General features: G+C 52.2%; 2 protein-coding genes across 3 annotated transcripts; one reads left to right on the top strand and one right to left on the bottom strand.

Moving 5' to 3' along the window:
- Nucleotides 1-8,423: 8,423 nt before the first annotated feature.
- Nucleotides 8,424-17,033, bottom strand: TAF6L (TATA-box binding protein associated factor 6 like). The gene is made up of 11 exons (XM_072983813.2): nucleotides 16,893-17,033; nucleotides 15,682-15,875; nucleotides 15,002-15,088; nucleotides 13,834-13,984; nucleotides 13,340-13,390; nucleotides 13,079-13,173; nucleotides 12,155-12,229; nucleotides 11,780-12,000; nucleotides 11,165-11,297; nucleotides 10,914-11,042; nucleotides 8,424-10,371 (listed from the first exon to the last, which is right to left on the bottom strand). The coding sequence occupies exons 2-11, from the start codon at nucleotides 15,826-15,828 to the stop codon at nucleotides 9,577-9,579; spliced, it is 1,884 nt and encodes a 627-aa protein (XP_072839914.2). The 5' UTR covers nucleotides 15,829-15,875; nucleotides 16,893-17,033; the 3' UTR covers nucleotides 8,424-9,576.
- On the top strand, nucleotides 17,032-20,133 carry BANF1 (barrier to autointegration nuclear assembly factor 1). 2 transcript variants are annotated; one of them, XM_072983812.2, is made up of 3 exons: nucleotides 17,032-17,188; nucleotides 18,580-18,719; nucleotides 19,446-20,133. In XM_072983812.2, the coding sequence occupies exons 2-3, from the start codon at nucleotides 18,597-18,599 to the stop codon at nucleotides 19,590-19,592; spliced, it is 270 nt and encodes an 89-aa protein (XP_072839913.1). In that variant the 5' UTR covers nucleotides 17,032-17,188; nucleotides 18,580-18,596; the 3' UTR covers nucleotides 19,593-20,133. The 2 variants fall into 2 exon arrangements, with proteins under 2 accessions (XP_072839913.1, XP_020665894.1); XM_020810235.3 differs by lacking the exon at nucleotides 17,032-17,188 and adding an exon at nucleotides 17,237-17,706.
- The last annotated feature ends 40 nt before the right edge of the window (nucleotides 20,134-20,173 follow it).

Genomic DNA, 20,173 nt, shown 5'->3' with positions numbered 1-20,173 from the left:
GCATTCAGGCTAGGCTTCATTTATTATTTGCTTAAAATAGTTTTATCCTGCCTTTCTCTTTCAAAAGGACTGGAAGCGGCTTACATCATTCAGAGACAATATTGCGAAAAACAGAAGATATGCCTCTACTAAAAAGGATCAAAGAAAACAAATACTCTTAGAAAAACTAAACAAAAACACATTCCAAGCAACAATAGTCTTAATTTTAAAAAAAACAGTTAGGCAGCCAGTCATTGAGAGAAAGCTGGACCCAAGCCAGGGCTTTAGAGGTTAGAATCAGCACTTTGAATGGTGTCTGGAAACGAATCGGCAGCCAGTGGAGCCGCTGGGACAGGATGGGGTTGACGGGATCCCTGTCGCCCGCCCCAGTCAGCCATCTGGCTGCCGTGTTTTGGACCCACCGACGCTTCCTGGCAATTTCCATGGCCGTCCCCACGTGGAGCGTGTTACAGCAGTCCAGCCGGGATGTAACCGAGGCCCAGGTCACCAGGGGCAGATCCGGCCTCTCCAGGAACGGGTGCAGCAGGCGCACTGCTTTTAATGGCGCAAGGGCACTCCTTGCCACCCCCGAAACCTGACCTCCGGGCTCAGGGACCGACTCCAAGGAGTAGCCCCGGACGAGACGTCTGTGTTCTCCGACGGAAGGCAAACCCGTCCAGCACAGGCGGCAGTCCTCGTTCCCTGATCTGCCTTTCCACCGATGAGGAGGGCCTCCGTCTTGTCTGGATTCAGTTTGGGTTGATTTCCCCTCACCCAGTCCATGACTGACACCCCCGGACCCTGGTCTAGAGCTGGAACAGCTTCCTCGGATTTAGGTGGCAAAGGAAGGTAGAGTCGGCATGTATTATCCGCCTATTGCTGACACCGAACCCCCAAATTACAGACATCCTCTCCCAGCGGTTTCACGTCCATGTTAAATAGCATGGGGGGGCAAAACAGCCCCTCGAGGGATCCCGCAGGTCAGCGGCCACAGTGTCCAAAAGCGAAGAGGGAGCCCCCCAACATTTTATAAATTTAATGTCACAAATCTGGGGAAATACCCCTTTTTAGAATAATTGTTTGGGTTCTTTTTAAAGTAAAAAAAAGTTTCAGTTTTCTAAGATCTTTTCAATTTTAAAAGATTGCCTTAGATTATTCTAGCGCTAACTCTGAACAGTAACTTCTTGAATAAATAACTATTGCCCAGAACACAGGTCAGAAAACTCACAAATTAACAGCCTGGTCTGGGTCGTCCAGAGGTGAACAGGCCTGAGAGACCTTCCTGGAAACCCACCCAATGGTCTCCTGCACAAAAATGGGGAAGGATCGCTCTTATTTTCTGGGTCCCCAGACTTCCCCGGACGAAGGCGGAACGTCCTCTGGTGGCTTTAAAGGTCTCCAGGAAAGGGAGGGAAAAGAGCACTCTTAAATATTTCGGTCCACATCCCTCTTGCTTCATCAACACGCCCGGATGTGCTTAGATAAGGAACGCTGGGATTTCTGTTCCGCTTCTGGCAGGGCTGGTTCGTCAGACATTGGCAGGAAATTTTTGCCCCAAACAAAGAGCACGAAAGGGAAATCTCCCAACCGGGCAGAGAGCCGCTGCTTATCTCTCTCTTGGAAATCAGCAGCTCTCGAAAACCAGCCCTGAGACGCGAATCCAGGCCCGCGGTGAAATCCGTGGCCTCTGAATGGGTCCCCATTAGATCGCGACGCTCCCTGAGCAAAGGATTTGGGGCTCAAACCAACAAGGGGTCCAGGACTCCCTGCAGGACAGGAGTGTCCTCAGGACACAGGCTCTATAGAGGAAACTGTGAGATTAGAGGAGAAGGGCCTGCGAAGAAGATGGGCCTCATCACAGAAACGGTGGGAACATTTCGGACCATTCAAAGGGATCGGGGCCTTTTCTTCCGTAGCTCCAGGTCCAGCTCAGGCAGTTCCCTGGGGAAGAAGGAGGACCTGAGTATTTGGGACAGTGCCTCCCTCTGAGCCTCCGGTCCTTGGCGTCTCGGAAGAGAAGCACAGGCCGTGCCAGATGCTGTAGAAACGCAGAGCTCGTTCAGGACTGCGTGAGGGACGAGGCGATCCAGGGAGGTGGACGTGTGCCCACACCTTGCATCTTTTCAGCCCCGACGCTTTTTGTCCAGAAGCCACCTCACCTCTTGTGACCCAAATCTTGGTTTTCCTTTCCTGTTTCTTCACGGTGTGGAAGGTCAGCTTCTCACCTCCTCGAAATGCAGGCCCACGATCCGTCCTAGAGGCTGACGCTACCATATTGCGACCCATTAAGGGCTCATCCTGACGGAGGGCTCGTTTCCGCCGGCTTTCAGGCAATGGGTGCCATCCAGTGCCACTTAAGGGTGGGTTCTTCCTGGCATTTCTGCCCACGCAACCGCCTCCTCTTCCCTCTTAAGAAATCAACATGGCTTTAAGAAATGGATTGGGAAAAACATCTTTCCAAATCTTGAAGAAACCCTTCAAGAAACCCGTTTCGAGGAACCCTCAAGTCCCACTCAGAGGGATCCGGCCCGATGGGGCTTCCTTGTCTTCCACTGAGAAGGAGGCAGCGAAAGGGCCCGGCCAAACCCTGAGACAAACAGCGAGCCTTCCTCTCTCCCGGATCCCTTCCCTCCATCCCAGCCAAAACCACCTCTTTTTTCACCCTTTGCTCTCTCTCACTCTCTCTCTCCCCCGTCCATCTGACGAGCATCACATCTGCTCATGGGAAGGGCTGTGTTGATGCTCTTAAACAGGGCAGGTCTTGGGTGGGAATACTGGCGTACCTTGGATCTGGTCCATTTCCTCCATTTCTGGTGGGTTTTCCCCCCCAATGACTGGGGTGTTTTCTTTTTTTTTAATCATGTTTCTGAACCACCGACTCAGATGATAAGTGATCAACTTGTGGATATGTTCAATATCTACCGATTCCTCTTATCTCCCAGTTTAAAAAATGCCTTGGTAACTTTTTTTGGGGAGGGATTTACTTGGTCTGGATTGGGACACAAATTGCTGCTTCTAAACCAAGAAAGAACAAAGGGAGCAGCGAAAACCCATTAAGAGGAACACGAAAAAGCGCCAAGGTGAAGCCTTCCAAGACGTCTCAGGATTCCCGTCACGGCCTATGAATTCGGAGAAGGGGAAAAGACCCTTCTGGATCCACCTTCGCAGTTACTGGAAAGCGCAGAAACAGTCCCTGAAAGTTGGAACGGTTCATGGTGTCCTTTGCTTAACAATCTTGGTCCCACCTTCCCCCTCCTTAACCACCCCCTTTGCGGGCAAGAGCGAATCGTATAAAACTCTCCCCATCTCTGGCATCTCCAACATCGCCTTCGGTCTTCTTTTGCTGTTCAGCTTCTTCAGCCCTTGGTAAGTCACCTTCCAAAATTATTTACAGGGATGAACGAAAAGAAGAATTTAAAAAATTCTCCAAAATTGCAAAACGTGATATGAATCTGACCGAAAGATCTTGAAATTGTTCAGAAGGGAAGTTGTAGTTCAGGTGACAAGAGAGCGGAGGGATTCCCCCCATCCAGGCAGAACTTTCCTCTGGATTCTGAATCCGGCATCTTTGGCCCTTCCTAGCCATGTTGGTGGTGCTGAGTTCAGGTCGCCTCTGCTGCTCTCTTGACCTCTTGAGTCCCTACCTGGAAGCCAGGTATGGCGTTCCTTTGGCCTCGCAAGAGATACTTGTCACGCTGCAGACGGGCGAGAGTTTTGTTTGGTTCCCAATTAGCAAGCCTTTATGGACATTTATAAGTACCTTTATCAAAGTCTAGGCTTCTTGTGATCCATCCAGGGCAGATGCTCACCTATAACGTCCAGGTGAGACCCCACTTTCTGCCCCAGTCCCTGAGCCCCCAACCCAAAAGACTCCCAGGACTTCTCTAGTAGGTAGCCTGTGCTACAGCGTGGAGGTGGGGAACCTGTCCAAACCCATGACCTCCAACCCAATTTGCCTGCAGATGTTCAACGTCAGAAGGGCTACAGATTATGTTTTCACTGAGGCAGTACCTGAATTTAAACATTTCAAGGCTCATCCTCATCGTAAGATTCTTGGGTGAAACCCATAACAGAGATATTTTGCAATGAAAGAGAGGTGGTAGGAGAAACTGGATTATGGTTTTGAAATGTGGATAATCTGCCAGATGGATTTACATGGACGGAAAGGAAAGTTATTTCATTTGAAAGAAGGAACTTTCTGAATGAAGATTCCCGGAAATAAAGGGGATTACCTCTTGTTTGCGATCCAGAAGAGTCTGAAGGTTTAAACGGGTCCGTTTATTCCCAGGAGGGAAAGGGCTTTCTCCGTTCCACCGCCAGGGAAAGGCGACGGGACCGGGAGTTTCTCCTGGTGGGACAGAGATGGGGAGGCCGTGAATCCCTTTCCCGTCCCTGTTTCTCACGGAGGCGACCCGGAGGCTGGAGGGGAACCTCAGGGGTGGGGATGCGGGTCCCCCTTTGCTCCCCCGAAGTCCTTAATCTTGGCTCTCTCGCTTTTTTCCTCAGGACCTGCTCCACGATGTCGGGAAGACTTGGTGGCGTTCACCCTCCTGATGAAATTGTTATAAACCCACCACCTTATATTGTGGAAATTCCAAGCCGAATTTTTGTTTGTGGATTTGTAGCAACGTCCACAGGAGAGAATTCCATCATTAGTGTCGGGGGATTGCGCTTCCGAAGCCGCTTCTCCCAGCCTCTCTGACCACGGCCACGCCAAGGAGTGTGAGACCCCCTCTCTTCAGAACCCCCAGCTGCCTCCGTCTCCTCTTTGCTCTCACGTGGTCTCTGCTCTCCTTCTTTCCTCTCTTGAACCCGGACCGGCCTTCAGGATCATGATGCATTTCTCCCACCCCATTTCGAGGAACCCTCAAGTCCCGCTCAGAGGGATCTGGCCCGATGGGGCTTCCTTGTCTTCCACCGAGAAGGAGATGGCGAAAGGGCCTCGCAAGACCTTGAGAGGAACGAGGAGCCTTCCTCTCTCCGAGATCCGTTCCCTCCATCCCATCCAAGACCACCTCCTTTCTCACCCTTTGCTCTCTCTCTCTCTCTTTCCATCCATCTGATGAACGTCAGGTCTCCTCAGGGGAATGGCTGTGTTGATCCTGGTAAACAGGGCAGGTCTTGGGTGGGAATTTTGGTATACCTTGGATCTGGTCCATTTTGGCCATTCTGTCTGTTCTGTTTCAACGGTTGGGGTGTTTTTCTTTTCTCAGTCATGTTTCCCAAGCACTGCCTCAGAGGAGAAGCCATCACGTTGAGGGTGTTTTTGATCCCTACCGATTCCTCATCTCTCCCAGCTAAAAGGGTGCCGTGGTAACTTTTTTGGGGGAGGGACTGACTTGGTCTGGATTGGGACACAAATTGCCCACGAGGGGATCATTGATGTGCCAAAGACGGTGCTTCTAAACAAAAAAAGAAGAAAGAGAGCAGCGAAAAACCCATTAAGAGGAACACGAAAAAGCGCCAAGGTGAAGCCTTTCCAAGACATCCCAGGATTCCCGTCACGGCCTATGAATTCGGAGAAGGGGAGAAGACCCTTCTGGATCCACCTTCGCAATTACCAGAAAGTGCAGACACAGTCCCTGAAATACGGAGCAGTTTGTGCTGTCCTTTGCTTAACAATCTTGGTCCCACCTTACCCCCCCTTAATCATCCCCTTGCGGGCAAGTGCGAATCATATAAAGGTCTCCCCGTCTCCGGCGTCTCCAACATCGCCTTCGGACTCCTTTCGTCTTCTGCTGTTCGGCTTCTTCAGCCCTTGGTAAGTCGCCTTCCAAAATCGCTCACAGGGATGAACGAAAAGAAAAATTAAGAAATTCTCCAAAATTGCAAAACTTGATATGAATCTGTCAGAAAGATCTTGAAACTGTTTGTTCAAAAGGGAGATTGTAGTTCAGGGGACAAGAGAGCGGAGGGATTCCCCCATCCAGGCCGAACTTTCCTCTGGATTCTGAATCCGGCATCTTTGGCCCTTCCTAGCCAGGTTGGTGGTGCTGAGTTCAGGTCGCCTCTGCTGCTCTCTGACCTCTTGAGTCCCTACCTGGAAGCCAGGTATGGCGTTCCTTTGGCCTCGCAAGAGATACTTGTCCCTTCAGACGGGCGAGAGTTTTGTTTGGTTCCCAATTAGCAAGCCTTTATGGACATTTATAAGTACCTTTATCAAGGCCTAGACTTCTTGTGATCCATCCGGGTGATCCCCCCATTCTCTGCCCCGGTCCCTGAGCCCCCAACCCAAGAGGGCCCCCAAAACGTCTCTGGTGGGGGGGCTGCGCTATGGGGCAATAGGAACCTGCCCAAACCATGACCTCAGAACCCATTTCACTTGCAGATGTTCAACGTCACAAAGGCTACAGATTAATTTATTATTGTTCCCAGCAGGGAAAAGGGCTTCCTCCGTTCCACCGCCGGGGAAAGGCGACGGGACCAGGAGTTTCTCCTGGGGGGGGGGGGAACGGAATTTGGGAGGCCATGAATCCCTTTCCCGTCCCTGTTTCTCACGGAGGCGACCCGGAGGCTGGAGGGGAACCTCAGGGGTGGGGATGCGGGTTCCCCTTCGCTCCCCCTGAGTCCTTAATCTTGGCTCTCTCGCTTTTTTCCTCAGGACCTCCTCCAGGATGTCGGGCAGATTTGTTGGCATGAACCTCTTTGATGTAATTTATGAACAATACCCATCTTATACTGTGCAACTTCCAGGCTCAATTAGATTTCCTAGATTTGTGCCGATGTCCAGGGTAGAGGCATCCATCATTAGTGGCAGAATACGCTTCTGACCCTGCTACTCCTAGCCTCTCTGACCATGGCCACGCCAAGGAGTGTCAACCCCCTTTTGTGACACCCCCCCCCATCTGCCTCCGTCTCCTCTTCGCTCTCAGGTGGTCTCTGCTCTCCTTCCTTCCTCTCTTGAACCCGGACCGGCCTTCAGGATCACGACGTCTTTCTCCCACCCCGTTTTTGAGGAACCCTCAAGTCCCGCTCAGAGGGATCCAGCCCGATGGGGCTTCCTTGTCTTCCACCGAGAAGGAGGCGGCGAAAGGGCCTGGCGAAACCCTGAGACAAACAAGGAGCCTTCCTCTCTCCCGGATCCCTTCCCTCCATCGCAGCCAAGACCACCTCCTTTTTCGCCCTTTGCTCTCTCTCTCTCTCTCCGGCCATCTGAGGAGCGTCTCCTCAAGGGAAAGGCTGCCTTGACTGTTTGTTTTCAGGGTGAAGCTTCTCCGACTTCTTCCTTCCCAATAAAGCTTAACTTCCGGCATCACACAACGGCCTCCCGTGGTTTTGTCTCCCCCAACCCAGGATCATCCCCCCCAACTCGTCCTCCTCTCAGTGGAAAGTTAGGGCTGTCCTGGGCCCGATTCACCAGGTCCACCCTCTTGTCCTCTCCAGGAGAGGGAAGGGACGATGGCTGCATTCGGGGCACAAGGAGACCTTTTCCCTTGCTTAGCTCATGAATGTGAGTGAGCTCAAGAGGGGATCCTGCAGACCCTCCGGACTGCTGGTTTCCTTAGATTGTGTGCATTCAGGTTAGGCTTTATTTATTATTTGCTTAAAATATTTTTATCCTGCCTTTCTCTTTCAAAAGGACCGGAAGCGGCTTACATCATTCAGATACAATATTGCTAAAACCAGAAGATATGCCTCTAGTAAAAAGGATCTTAGAAAAAGTAAACAAAAACACATTCAAAGCAACAACACTCTTGATTTAAAATAAACCCAGTTCGGCAGGCGGTCATCGGGGGAAAGCTCACCCGAAGAGAAAGGTCTTCTTTGCCTGCTTGCCGAAGGACAGGCCAGATGGGCCAGTCTGGCCTCCAGTGGTAGGGAGTTCCAAAGTCTCTGGGAGCAGCCACAGAGAAGGCCCTCTCCTGTGTCTCCATCACAGTTGGTACCTGTAAAGGTGGCAGGACCGAGAGATAGGCCGCCCCTGATGATCTTAACACCCAAGCCGACTCATAAAGGGAGTTATCATCTTCAAGATAGTTCGTACCCAAGCCGTCCGGGGCTTTAGAGGTTAGAATCAGCACTTTGAATGGTGTCTGGAAACGAATCGGCAGCCAGTGGAGCCGCTGGGACAGGATGGGGTTGACGGGATCCCTGTCGCCCGCCCCAGTCAGCCACCTGGACCCTGGTCTAGAGCTGGAACTGCTTCCTCAGATTTAGGTGGCAAAGAAAGGTAGAGTCGGCATGTATTATCCGCATATTTCTGAGACCAGCAGCGAAGGTGCCAAAGAGGGAGTCCCCCAGCATTTTGTAAACTGAATGTCCTGGATCCGGGAAAATAACCCTTTTTAGAATAATTGGTTGGATTCTTCTTAAACTAAAAAAAATGTCTTAGTTTTGTACAATTTTTAAAGATTTTTCTAGCCCTAACTCTGAACAGTAACTACTGGAATATATAATTGAATGAATAATATTATTTCCCAGAACACAGGTTACACATCAGGCAATTCAAATGTCCACAAGGATTATTTTTATTTCATTAGAAACGTTTATCAACTCCTTCTACTCAGACATTTCAAAGAGGTATCCAACATTCATAATTACAAAAAAAGGTTTTATATATATATGCTATATACACACACCAACAAAACCATGGACACAAAAGTAGAAAACTCACAAATTTACATCCAGGTCTGTGTCATCCAGAGGTGAACAGGCCTGAGAGATTCCTAGAAATTCTCCAAATGCTCTCCTGAACAAAAATGGGGGAAGAGCGATCTTAAATATTTCACTTCACATCCCTCTAGCTTCATCAACACGTCTGGATGTGCTTAGAAAAGGAACGCTGGGATTTCTGTTCCGATGCTGGCAAGGGCTGGTTCATCGGGCATTGGCAAGAAATTATTTGAAAAGCTAACATCTAAATACCTTCCTTTTTGGGAAAAAACTGGAAGGGGATTTCTGGCCGTTTCAAGTTTCAACATGTACTCCCCCATTTTTTTGGCAAGACATGTAGTCGCTGCAAGATATCAGGGGTCAAAAACAGCCACCCAGACTCATCAGAAATGATGCAGTCTCTTGTAAGGCTGCACAGAGAAACACGTTTCCTTTTTTAAAACAAAAATACAGTAGAAACCCTATAGCTGCACGGGATTGGTTCCAAGCTCCCCACAGATGCAGAAAACTGCAGAGAGTAGCAAACTAAAAGGAAAAAAATATCCAGAAAAAAAGCATGGTAAAAGAAAAAATGTCAAAAAAAATTTCATGATGTGTTTACCATAATCGGCCACTAGAGGGAGGCAGAGACGATGGTATTCATTCCAAGAAAATACATGGCACGGTCTCTGGCTCCCTCTGCAGGCCATTTCTGGTCAATACATCATGAAAATAGACATTTCTTTTTCTATTTACTTCTTTTTAATATTTTCAGATTACAAATAAATGAATCCATCGATAGCAATCCCACAGGGGTTCCACTGTACCTAAAATTGCAGGTAGATATATTTCCGGAGCAAGGGCGTTCCACGCAGCAGGTGTGGCAGCCTAAGAGACCCTGCTCTGAAGAACTGGAGGATCTCACCAAGACGAGTCGGGGTCCCACCAACGCATTGGTATCGGGGCTGAGCGCAGAGGCATGGGCACAGAGCGGGGACCCCCGCCTTAGAGGGGCAGGTAAAGGGAATACCCCGTGTGGGCCCATTTCTTCACCGGCTTGCTGGTCCGCCCGATCATGGGCAGCTTCTGGGCGTAGCGAGAGACCTGGCTGGGTCCGTGGTGCTGGAGGAAGCGGGTCTGAAAGAGGCGCCCCTGGCACCGCCTCTCCGCCTGCCGCCCGGCAATCACGAAGCTAAAGCGAGGCGCCCCCTGCGGGGAGAAGCGCGACTTCTGGAAGACGTCCCGGATGCCCGGGCGGTGCCCCTGCTGGCGCAAAGCGCTGCGGGACCGGGCCAGGCTGGCGGAACGGTGCAAGGTGGGCCGGCCGGCCGAGAATTCGCCCCGGGGGCTCTCCTCCTCTCGGGGGCTCACCGTGGCGTTGGCCGTCAGCTGGGGCATCTTGCGCCCCGTGTCCCCGGCCCCGAAGGCCGGGGGCTCCTTCTTGGCATCCACCACCTTTGGGGCGCTGGCGGGCACCGGTTCTCCCGGGCAGAGCCCCGACCCGGTGCCAAAGCGGGTGGCCAGGCTGTCCCCGAAAAAACAGTACAGCTCCTGGTAGATCTCATTCAGGGAGACGGCCGGCGGGTTGGCCGAGAGGCCCATCGCCCCCGCCTGGGGCCCGCCGCTGCCCAGCTGCAGCAGGTGGCTGGCGATGCCGAAGCCAAACTCCACCTGGGGGTCCTGGAGGGGGCTGAGCCAAGGGAAGCCCTCCTGGGGGCGCCCCTCTCCGCCGGAGCCCTCCGCTGGGACCGGCATGGAAATCGACTGGGCCTTCATCTTTAGCAGCCGCTCCACAGCTACCTAGAGGACGGGAGGAGGAAAATCAGGATTAAAGGAACCACAAGAGGGCCACTCGCCTAGGGCGCCTACGAGAAATCCCAGAGCGATTTCTTTCTAAAGTTGAAGTGACCAGACGTGGCTACAAGAGGCAGCCAGAGACCAGGCTCTCTATAACATTCACTATGAAAATAAGTATTTGCAATAATCTGCCTTTTTCAACGTCCGCTGGAGGGGCTTGGAACCCATCTCCCGTGGATTCAGGGGATCCTTCTGTACAGGCGGAAACCCATTAATATATGATCTTTATTCCTCTGGCTGGATAGCTCTGTTTAGGCTCCAGGCTCAGGAGCCAGAGATGGGGGCTCTTCGGGGGAAACAGGGGGCTCTCTGCCCGCCCGTCTTGTGGTCCCCCCCAGGGAGACAGCCAGGATTCCCAGGACACTTGAAAGGGGCACTAGCCCAGCGGCAAGCGTTTGCAGGCAAGAAGGACGCTGGCTGTTCCACAGGGTCCAGGCCTGTGTGTGTGTCGTTTGCTCTGATCTTGAAGGGGGGGGGAGACTCACCAGGAGGGCCCCGTAGACCTTGTGCCCGTCAGCCTTGACTTGAGCGTTGGAGACGGAGTAGTCGTCCAGCACAGCCTGCAAGTTGGACCAGTAGGTGGAGAGGTGTGGGTAGAGAACTCGTTCGACGGCCTGGGCAAAAGAGAGAGAGAGACAGAGAAACGCAGGACCAGTCAGATCAGCAGGTGGAGGCTGCCCGGCGGAGGGGAGGAAAAAAACAACCACCAAAGGAAACCTCGCCCGGAGCCTCTCACCTTCCACCCGAGGGCGTGGAGGCCCACCACGGCCCCGTAGTGGGAGCAGAGGGGTCGGACGGGGTCGGCCAGGACCTTCTGCAGCGAGAGCAGGATCTGGTGGTAGAGGCTGCTCACTAAGTCGCCGTGAGTCCTGCAGAAGCATGGAAGACGGGCTTTTAAAGCAGGGCGCCTCGGTATGCACTAGACACCCCTTATCTGTGGGGATCCGTATCCACTGTTTCACTTATCCACTGTTTGAAAATAATAAAAACCACCCCACCCCACCCCGAAAGAGGGCTGTCTTCTCCAGGTCCTGCCTGTGGGCTTCTGGTGTTTACACGGGTGGCAGGCTGGATCCCTGCAATGAAGCTCAGAAACCTTTCCAGGAAGGAGCTTAACTTGGAAATGCCATAAGCTGGTCCTGGGTTTTTAGCTGCCCCCCAGTGCATGAAGGAAGGAATGGAAGGAAGGAAGGAAGGAAGGAAGGAAGGAAGGAAGGAAGGAAGGAAGGAAGGAAGGAAGGAAGGAAGGAAGGAAGGAAGGAAGGAAAGGGTGAGAGAGGGAAAAGAGGGAAACACCCCCCACCCAGCCCTCAAGGGATGCACCCCCCCAAAAAAAGAGAAGTCCAGAGACCAAAAGATGTGTCCGAGGAGCATGGCCGCGTAGTCGCGGAGGGTCCAGTGGTCGTTGAGGGGGTTAATGGAGGCAGCCAGGGGCTCCAGGACGCAGTACATGACGCTGGCGATGAGGCTCTTGACGTAGGAGCCCAGGCAGAGGTAGGGGTTCTGGATGAGGCTCTTGGCCACGTGCAGGAGGCGGTTCAGCTGGTCCAGGTCGTGGCTGACGGACTTCACCTGCGCAAAGCGCCCAAGGTCAACGTCAGGGGTGGGTGGAGACAACAAGGCCCCAAATCCCCTCTTAAGCCGGCAGGGGCTGAACTCAATCTCTCTCTCACCCCCCCCAAACAGAGAGGTGCAGGGACTGGGCCCCCGAGCCGTCCCCACTCACCCCGCTCACGATGTAGACGAAGTAAGGCAGGAGGGCGGCGATCTTGGGGTTGGTCTGGAGGTCCTGGAGTGCGACCTAAGCAGGAAGAACACCCCCCCCCCCAAAGATTGTTATAGGCCGGGCAGCGATGATGCACAAAGACCGAAACTGCTCCAGGGACTTTTGAGCAGGCGAGGCTCCATCCGGCACTGCCAGGCTCGGTGAAGCTACCATTTTGACAAAGCAGGACTGCTGTCTCTGTGGAATCAGGCCCCGCAGCTTCCGTTATCCACTGCCTGGAAATATTAAATTAGAACCCCCAGAAATACAGTATAAGTTTCCACGCTGTATTACCAGAACGGGCCACTGGAGGGAACTAGAGACTCTATTTGAGACTCTAGTTCCCTCTAGTGGCCCATTCTGGTAATACAGTGTAGAAATCTATATTTCTCGTGTTTTTAATATATTTCCAGACAGTGGATAACAGAAGCTGCGGGGCCTGATTCCACAGAGGCAGCAGTCCCGCTGTGACTCTGATGGCCTCCCAGAAAGCCTACACGAGCAGCCACCGGACAGGAAAGGAAGAGAGGCTTGCTTTGCGTTGGGCTTTCCTGCCGGAGAAGCAACGCCCGCCTGCAAAGCTGAGAAATCTAAGCAAAACCTCTCTAGCCCTTCCCCAACTGTTCTGGTGGCAGGTCAGGCGCCAGGCAGGGGACGCCCACGTCACCCCAAACATCCAGCCTGGATCGCACCTTGCAGGCGCTTCTGGATTTCTTTATCACTTCCGAATTGCTTTACCACCGGCCAACTCCTCCCAGCTTTCAGGAGTCGGCCTGTTTGATTCTTCTTGAGATCCCATGGACGGAAGCATCTCTTCCTGCTCGACTTTCCTACCCCCAGAACACAAGGGCACGATCCTGCCCTCCGAGGTGGGTTCCCTTTTACCTTCATCAGCTGAGGGTCGTCCCCCAACACGGCCCGGGTGACGTGCTGGTAATATTTCAAGAGGTCATCCGTCAGCACGGAGACGGCGCTGGGCACTGGAGACAGAAAGCACCAAGGAAGAGGATCAAAGCAGTCAGGCATCAGATACAGGGGCCACGGCAGCCCACGTCCGAGGAATACAGACAGATCTTGCCCTCTGTCCTACCTCGCAGGACTGGAAGCACACGGATCGTGTTTCCCATAGGAAGAAATAGCTCCTACCTGATCCTTGTGGCTCCAGGTTCCCTTTCCCATCCAGGTAAGAGACGTGAACTGGAAAAAGCAGAATGGACGGTTAGCAACCGGATTTATTTACTTCTCTACAGGCCAATGTTTAGGATCTCTGTTGCAGTTTGCAGGCCTGCATTCTCTGCACCCGGGCTCTGAGAGGAGAGGGTTAGAAACAGAGAAGGTACCTGCGTGCCACAGGTCAGATCCCCAACAACATCAGGTAATGTTGAGAGAACATGGCCAACCGGACAGATCAAGGGCAAAGAACCTCCATCGGCTTGAGAGCCAAGTTCAGCTTTGGAGAAGTTCTTGGGGCGGAAGAGGGCCAAAGGGTCGGGACCAAAAACACCCCACTATTTCAACTTAGAGCCCTCATTTTTGGGAGCGAAACCTTTGGGGAATGCATTTCTACCTCTTAAAATGGGAGAAAATGCCACCCACCGCATGGGCCCGCTTGAACCTTCGGTGCCCTCCATGCCGCTCACCTCTCACGGTCGTCTCCGCGCAGCCCTTTGGGATGTTGGTGGCCAGGGCCAGCTCCACGAGATTGACTTCGCGGCCTTCCTGGAAGTAAAGCTCTCCTTCTTTGAAGGCTCGGAAAGGGAGGGCGTCCTGAGAGCCATAGCCGCAAACCGCCTGCAAGGGAGGACAGGACAGTTTCTAGATGGACGACCCCTTCGCTTGCTCCTTTTTTGGGGGGGTGCTTTCCCCATCTTTTACATACACCCGCACAGCTCCGTAGGCACAACTCAGACCAAATCAGCATAAATGAAGAAGTCGGCGCAGGCATTCCCGGCGGTGTGCCAAAACACGAGACCGGTGCGTGACAGCAAATGCTTACGCCGACTTCTCCACTTGTGGCAATTCGTGGCTGAGAGTTACGCTGATAAGAGTCACCTCAGGAGGAGGAACGAAGAAGATTCTGGCCGATACTTTTCATCACCTCTAAGGAGGAAAGCCATACCCACGGGTGGCCAGGTCTACTCCAGAGGAGTTTCTGATCCCCTCCAATTCAGGAGAACTGGAAAAGCTTGCAAATTTCCTCCCTAGCATTCAGGTAGGTGCTAAAAAAGGTCTCGTGACCAACGGGGCAGGATCCATGACGAATTTAGTCGGCAGCTGGCGGCCTCTGGCCTCCCGTGAGTACAAGGCTTCTGTTTTATCTCTATCTGCTTTTATTGATAAGTGCTCTCCGCTTTTATTGATAAGAGGCCCTTGTCCTCAACAGCCCCTGCTCAGCTCTTGCAAACGCAGGCCCGTGGCTTCCCTTAGGGAGTCAAACCCTCTTGTGTTTTGCCTTCCTCTTTTCCTACTGCCTTCGACTTTTACCATCGTTACTGTCTTTTCCAGAAAATCCTGCCTTCTCCTGATGGGCCCAAGAGGACAGGCTCCGTTTCCACATGTTTGCCCCCAGTTTGCAAAAGTAGAAATGGCTCACAGCTACAGAGGGGCGTCTGATACTGTATCTGTGTATATACTTTTTTTTAAAGTAGATTTTACTTCTTCCTCGTGCCAGGCTGAGATGATGAGAACGGCTCAAGGAAGGCCAGTGACCTTTATGGGCAGGCCGGGCAGTGAAGCCACAGCTCCCTTATCCAGTGCACTAACCGCTATCCCACACTGCTTCCGAGAAAGCACAGCCCCGCTGCCCACCTCTACGTTGCTCCAGCGCAAAGCCCGGTTAAAGTCTTCCACCGTCAGCTTCCGCCGCTTCGTGTGTTTCATGAACTGTGAACTATTCTGAATGAGACAGACAGAAAGGGGAAAAAACAGATCATGAAAACATTTCTCTCTCTCTCTCTTTTATTTTTTGATGGCACGAGACTACAAATCCCATAATCCTGGGAAAGCGGACATTGAACACCTATCATTTCCCAAGCTCTGAAAAAGAGCCATGTAAACGTCACACCCTTATGGTGCGCCCGTAGAGTGACATTATTCTTACTTACTTACTTACCTTGATTTCCAAATATAATTTCATTGCCCCCCAAATTAAATAACTAATATGCAAACGGATTACCTGCAACTCGTTACTTCCATGTTATGGGATGGCAGCCTTCCTTGGCCTCCTGGTTCGCTCCACTCCCCACCCCCAAACTGCTGGCTGATGGTTTTAAGGTTAAAAATTTTCATTCACTCACCCCTGGGTTTTAAAATACTGCATTTTTAAAAATGTTTGCTTAATGTGCAGAAATTCTCTGTTTTTTTAAAAAAGGCCGCTCCTCAATGTCTTCAGGGGTGGCCACCGGCCTCGTTTTCGGCGTTAACAGGACCACGAGAAGGTAAACGAGGCCAGGGACGGGCGCTCTGCCCACCGAGACCTGGCCACTCACCTGGGTGGCTTCGCGCAGGCGGTAACAGACGTCTTCGGCCAGCATGGCCGCCACCTCCTCGGTCAGCTCGACCCCCGCGCTCTCCGCCATCAGGCGCACCGACTCCCGGGGGATCTCCACGAAGCGCCGTTCCTCCCGTTCGGACATGGCGGCGGTGGTGGCGGCAGGAGGCCAAACCTCTCAGCTGCCACCCCCTAAAAGGTGATCCAGAGAGGGAGTGAGGACCCCGACCGAGGGACTCACAGAAGGAGAGACTCTGAGATCCCCGGAGGTCATCTAGTCCACCCTTTCAGACCCTTTCCCCCCCAGAGTCGGTGGAGAAAATCCAGAGGTAGGAAACCTTCACCGGCTCATCATTGAGGATTTTCCTTTATTGGGACGCTCATTCTGGTTTAAGTGGTTTCTCTCCTGATCTTAGGCGGAAATCCTGGGCACCTTGCCCAAGGCCACCCGGGCTGGCTTTTCTCTCGGGAGGCAAAGTGGGGGAGGATTCGAACTCCCAACCTGACTCACGGAGCTGTTCCCGCCGGCCCCTGTAAAGGAAGCTCCCCCAACGTTCAGACGCCGCAGGAGGAGCAGAAGAACCTCTTAGGTGGGGGCAGCTCTGTCCGTATTTTAAGAAGAGTGTGTCCCCCGTGTGGCATGGTGGAGAGAGTAGCAGACAAGGACTCTGGAGTCCTGAGTTCGAATCCTGGCTCAGCCATGGAAACTGACAGGGGAACCAGGAACCAGTAAAGGCACTCCTTAAACATCTCACTTACCTTGGAAGTCCTTTTAGGGCCGCTAGACGTTGGTTTTGACTTGAGGGCAGAGAAAACACACACACACACACTCCCCCCCTAAATCTTTTCTGGGCTCACCCTAACCCAGTCCTGTCAACCGTTCACTGTAGGATCTGCACCCTTTTTTTCAGCAATCTTTTGCATTCAAAAGGGTGGCCCCTTGTTTTAATCTGCCTTTAATGCAATGCCCAAAACTGGATTTAAGGACCTCAGAAGAGTGGGGCGAGGGGAGAGAGAGAAAAGTCAGACCCATCAGCACCATAACTTTTGCAAATGCTAATTGCATGCTTTTATTATTCAAGGGACACTCTGGCTCATGGTTTCTGGCCAGGGCTAATTTATTTTTAAAAGCCACGGCTTTGCATCCGGGCTGCCGTTCCTCCCACCCTCCCTTTCCCCCCAGCTTTTGCATTTTGCAAAAAATATTACCTGGAGCGTCTCTAGAATCGCCTTCCGGAGCTTCTCATTTTGGGGGAAAACCTGGAATCCCAGCGGCCATAGAGCGGCGGACGCCTAGAGCGCCCCAAAAGCGCTCAGCAACCATAGAAAGCCTATGCCGGATGCCTAGAACGTCCCGGGGGGGACGAAAGGTGCCGATGGGCCATAGACACTCCCGGCGGAAGCCTAGAGCGCCCCCGCCCCCGTCGCGGCCGCCGGGATTAAAGCCGCCCTTTCGCCCCGGAAGTAGAAGTGCGGCAGCGCGGGAGCGGCGGTTGAGGCGTCGGGTGAGTGGCGGCGGCGTCGTCGTGTGGGGACGGCGAAGCCTCGGCCCGGAGGCCTGCGGGGCTTCCCGGCCTGCCTCGTGGCGGGGAGTCCCGCGGGCCCGCCGACTTTCCACGAGGCCCCGCCGGTGGTTTTGGGGGGGCGCCTTTCGTCCTTGGGGGGGAAGCGGCGGCTCCTAGGCCGACTCACCTCCTCACCTCGCCCACGCCCTGGGGAAAGTTCTTTTGGGGGACTACAACGCCCAGCATCCCCTCGTAGACTCCCCTCCATGCCCCCCCCTTTGAGGCTCATTTGCTTTCTTCGGGCCGGCGGGGGGGGCAGGTTTCAACTTATTAACCGCCATTTTTATAGTGGCTATTTGGAAAAGCTCTTTTCTGGACTACATGTCCCACCATCCCCTGATTTCCCAGTGTCTCGCCCTGTGTCAGGCTCAGTGGCCTTCAGTTTTGGACTACAAGTCCCATCATCCCCCTCCCCTTCCCAGAAATCTCTTTGCCCACCCATCCAACTACCTGTACAGGTAATACTGGGAGGGGGGGAAGAGAATGACACTTTTGGACTACAAGTCCCACCATCCCCCTCTGTTTTCCAGAGTCCCTCCATCTGTCCCAGGGGCTTTTTTGGGGGTCTAAAAAAAGAGGACGTTTTCCAGAGGGGGTCTGTTGGCCGAGTTCACTTCAAGCGGCTTCCCAGAACTGGCCGGGCAGCAAAAGTGTTGCCTGAAAACCAGCAGCTCTTTTCAAGCGGGAAGAAAACAAATCAAAGATTATTTTAAAAAAATCAAATTCGCTTAAATTAAGATTTAAATTTAAAAACTCATTTTAAAAATTTAAATGATCAAAAAAATATATCGGGTTCTTTTTTTTTTTAAGGAGAAAGGGGGGATAAAAATATTTTAAATAAACCCAATTAGATATTGAAAAAGAAGAGCATCATACGTGAAACCTTTAAAAGAACATCACGCGTAAACATTGAAAACGAATTAAAGTCTACGCTGATTAAAATGCAATTGAACAATTAAAAGCAAGTAAGCTTTCAAAATTAACTTAAAGAAGGCATCTGGAGACAACAGTTGTGATGATTAAGAGCCTGCCTGTGAAGCTGGGTCTTCACTGGTCAGCGGAAGGATAGAAGGAAGAGGGCTGGAAGGGACCCTTTAAGGTCATCTAGTCCAGCCCCTGTCAAAAAACTTCGCCATAATGCGATTTCGTTGTTAAACGGGGTGCTCGTCTTGCGAGGCACCACTGTACTAGAAACGAAAATGCAGTCACTTCTGGAGAAGTAGAAATAAAGTTGGTGGAATCAGATGGCCCGGCTAATTGGTGATTCCTGGACTGCCTCCCCTCCCTCTCCCCACGATGCAGTCTGGCTGACTTCTCCATCTCCTTTGCAGGCAAAGCGGCAGCCGAAATGACCACCAGCCAGAAGCACCGGGACTTTGTGGCCGAGCCGATGGGTGACAAGCCCGTCGGCACCCTGGCCGGCATCGGAGACGTCCTTGGCAAGAAGCTGGAAGACAAAGGCTTTGACAAGGTATCTCCCGGGGTCTGAGTTCAAATCCAGGTTTGGCGGGACGGTGGAGGGAGAACATGGGATAAGGTGATGGTTTGAAATCTGAGCTGATCTGTTTCTGTACAAATGGACCCACGTAACCATGGGATCAGTGTCTGCAGTCTAAAAACATTAAAAGGAGAGGAGGAAAAAAATAGAAATTCTTATTTTCACGATGTATTTATCAGAACTGGCCACTAGAAGGAGCCAGAGACCACGCTATTTTATGGAAGAATACACAGCATGGTCTCTTGCTCCTTCTAGTGGCCAGTTCTGGTAAATACACGGTGAAAGTACTCCCCCCCCATTCTTTTTTTAATATATTGCTTACTATTATCTGTGGTTTTCAGCATTCTCTGGGGTTTTGGGGTGAGTCCCCCACAGATACGGGGGCCCAACTTTATTGTATTTTTATGCTTCACCATCTTGTGGCCTGGTCTGTCCTTCCTTCCAGTGATAAAATGAACATACAGTACAAAGAAAAGTCAAAGCCCACCCAAACCATATATATTATATATATATAATCTATCTCGATAACAGATCAGCAGCTCTAAAAACTCAAAGTGGTGGCAATGGGGAAAAATAGAGGTTATAAGGCCTGATTCTCCTCAATGGCCCACAGGTATAAAAGCTGGAGGGGGGGGAGAGAGAGAGAACCTGAAATGCCTGCTTGAAAAGCCCATGTGTTTTCTGTAAACCCTCCCTCAGGCATACGTGGTGCTGGGGCAGTTCTTGGTGCTGAAGAAGGACGAGGACCTCTTTCGCGAGTGGCTGAAGGACACGTGCGGCGCCAACGCCAAGCAATCACGGGACTGTTACGGCTGCCTGCGCGAGTGGTGCGACGCCTTCTTGTGAGCGGGGCCGATCCGTGCTCGGCGGAGGCTGGTGTTGGCTTTTATAGTTAGCTAGAGAAAGACCCCTCCCACCCTCTGTCGTCGTCCTCCTCCTCCTGACCCATCTTGCACCATCTACCAAGGGGGCCTCTTGCAGGCTGTCACCTCCCGACCCTAGAAATAGCCTTTCTGGAAATTATTTTTAAAAAAATGTAACTGCGCTCCTTTTCCTCCGGGGAGGAAGGGGGGGGGAAAGCATGCCGGTTTGGATTTCCTTAGAATCCGCAGCCTTCCGTGTGGCTTTGGGAGATCTCATCCCCTTGCGTTGTTCGGGGGCCTTGATCCGAAACTCCCCGAGAGCGCCCACTTCTCGTGGCTGCAGGTTTCAATTGTGATTTGGAAAGCAACCGATCTGTTAGGGAACGTTTCTGTGTCTGTCCCCCACCCCATCCCCTCCCTCACGTTTTGATCCTCCCGACTTTTATGCGGCCTGCTTTTACCTGCAGGAACCAAAAAAATCATTGCAGAGTTTTTAAAACAATAAAACTGAAGCTGTGTTCATATCTTTAGCCTGGCGTGAAAATGGACTGGGGCGATCTGCGG

The sequence above is a fragment of the Pogona vitticeps genome, chromosome 15 (genome assembly GCF_051106095.1).
Source record: "Pogona vitticeps strain Pit_001003342236 chromosome 15, PviZW2.1, whole genome shotgun sequence".
Classification (NCBI taxonomy): Eukaryota; Metazoa; Chordata; class Lepidosauria; order Squamata; family Agamidae; genus Pogona; species Pogona vitticeps.
The sequence above is the reverse complement of the archived record's forward strand: the minus strand, read 5'-3'. Positions and strand labels throughout refer to the sequence as shown.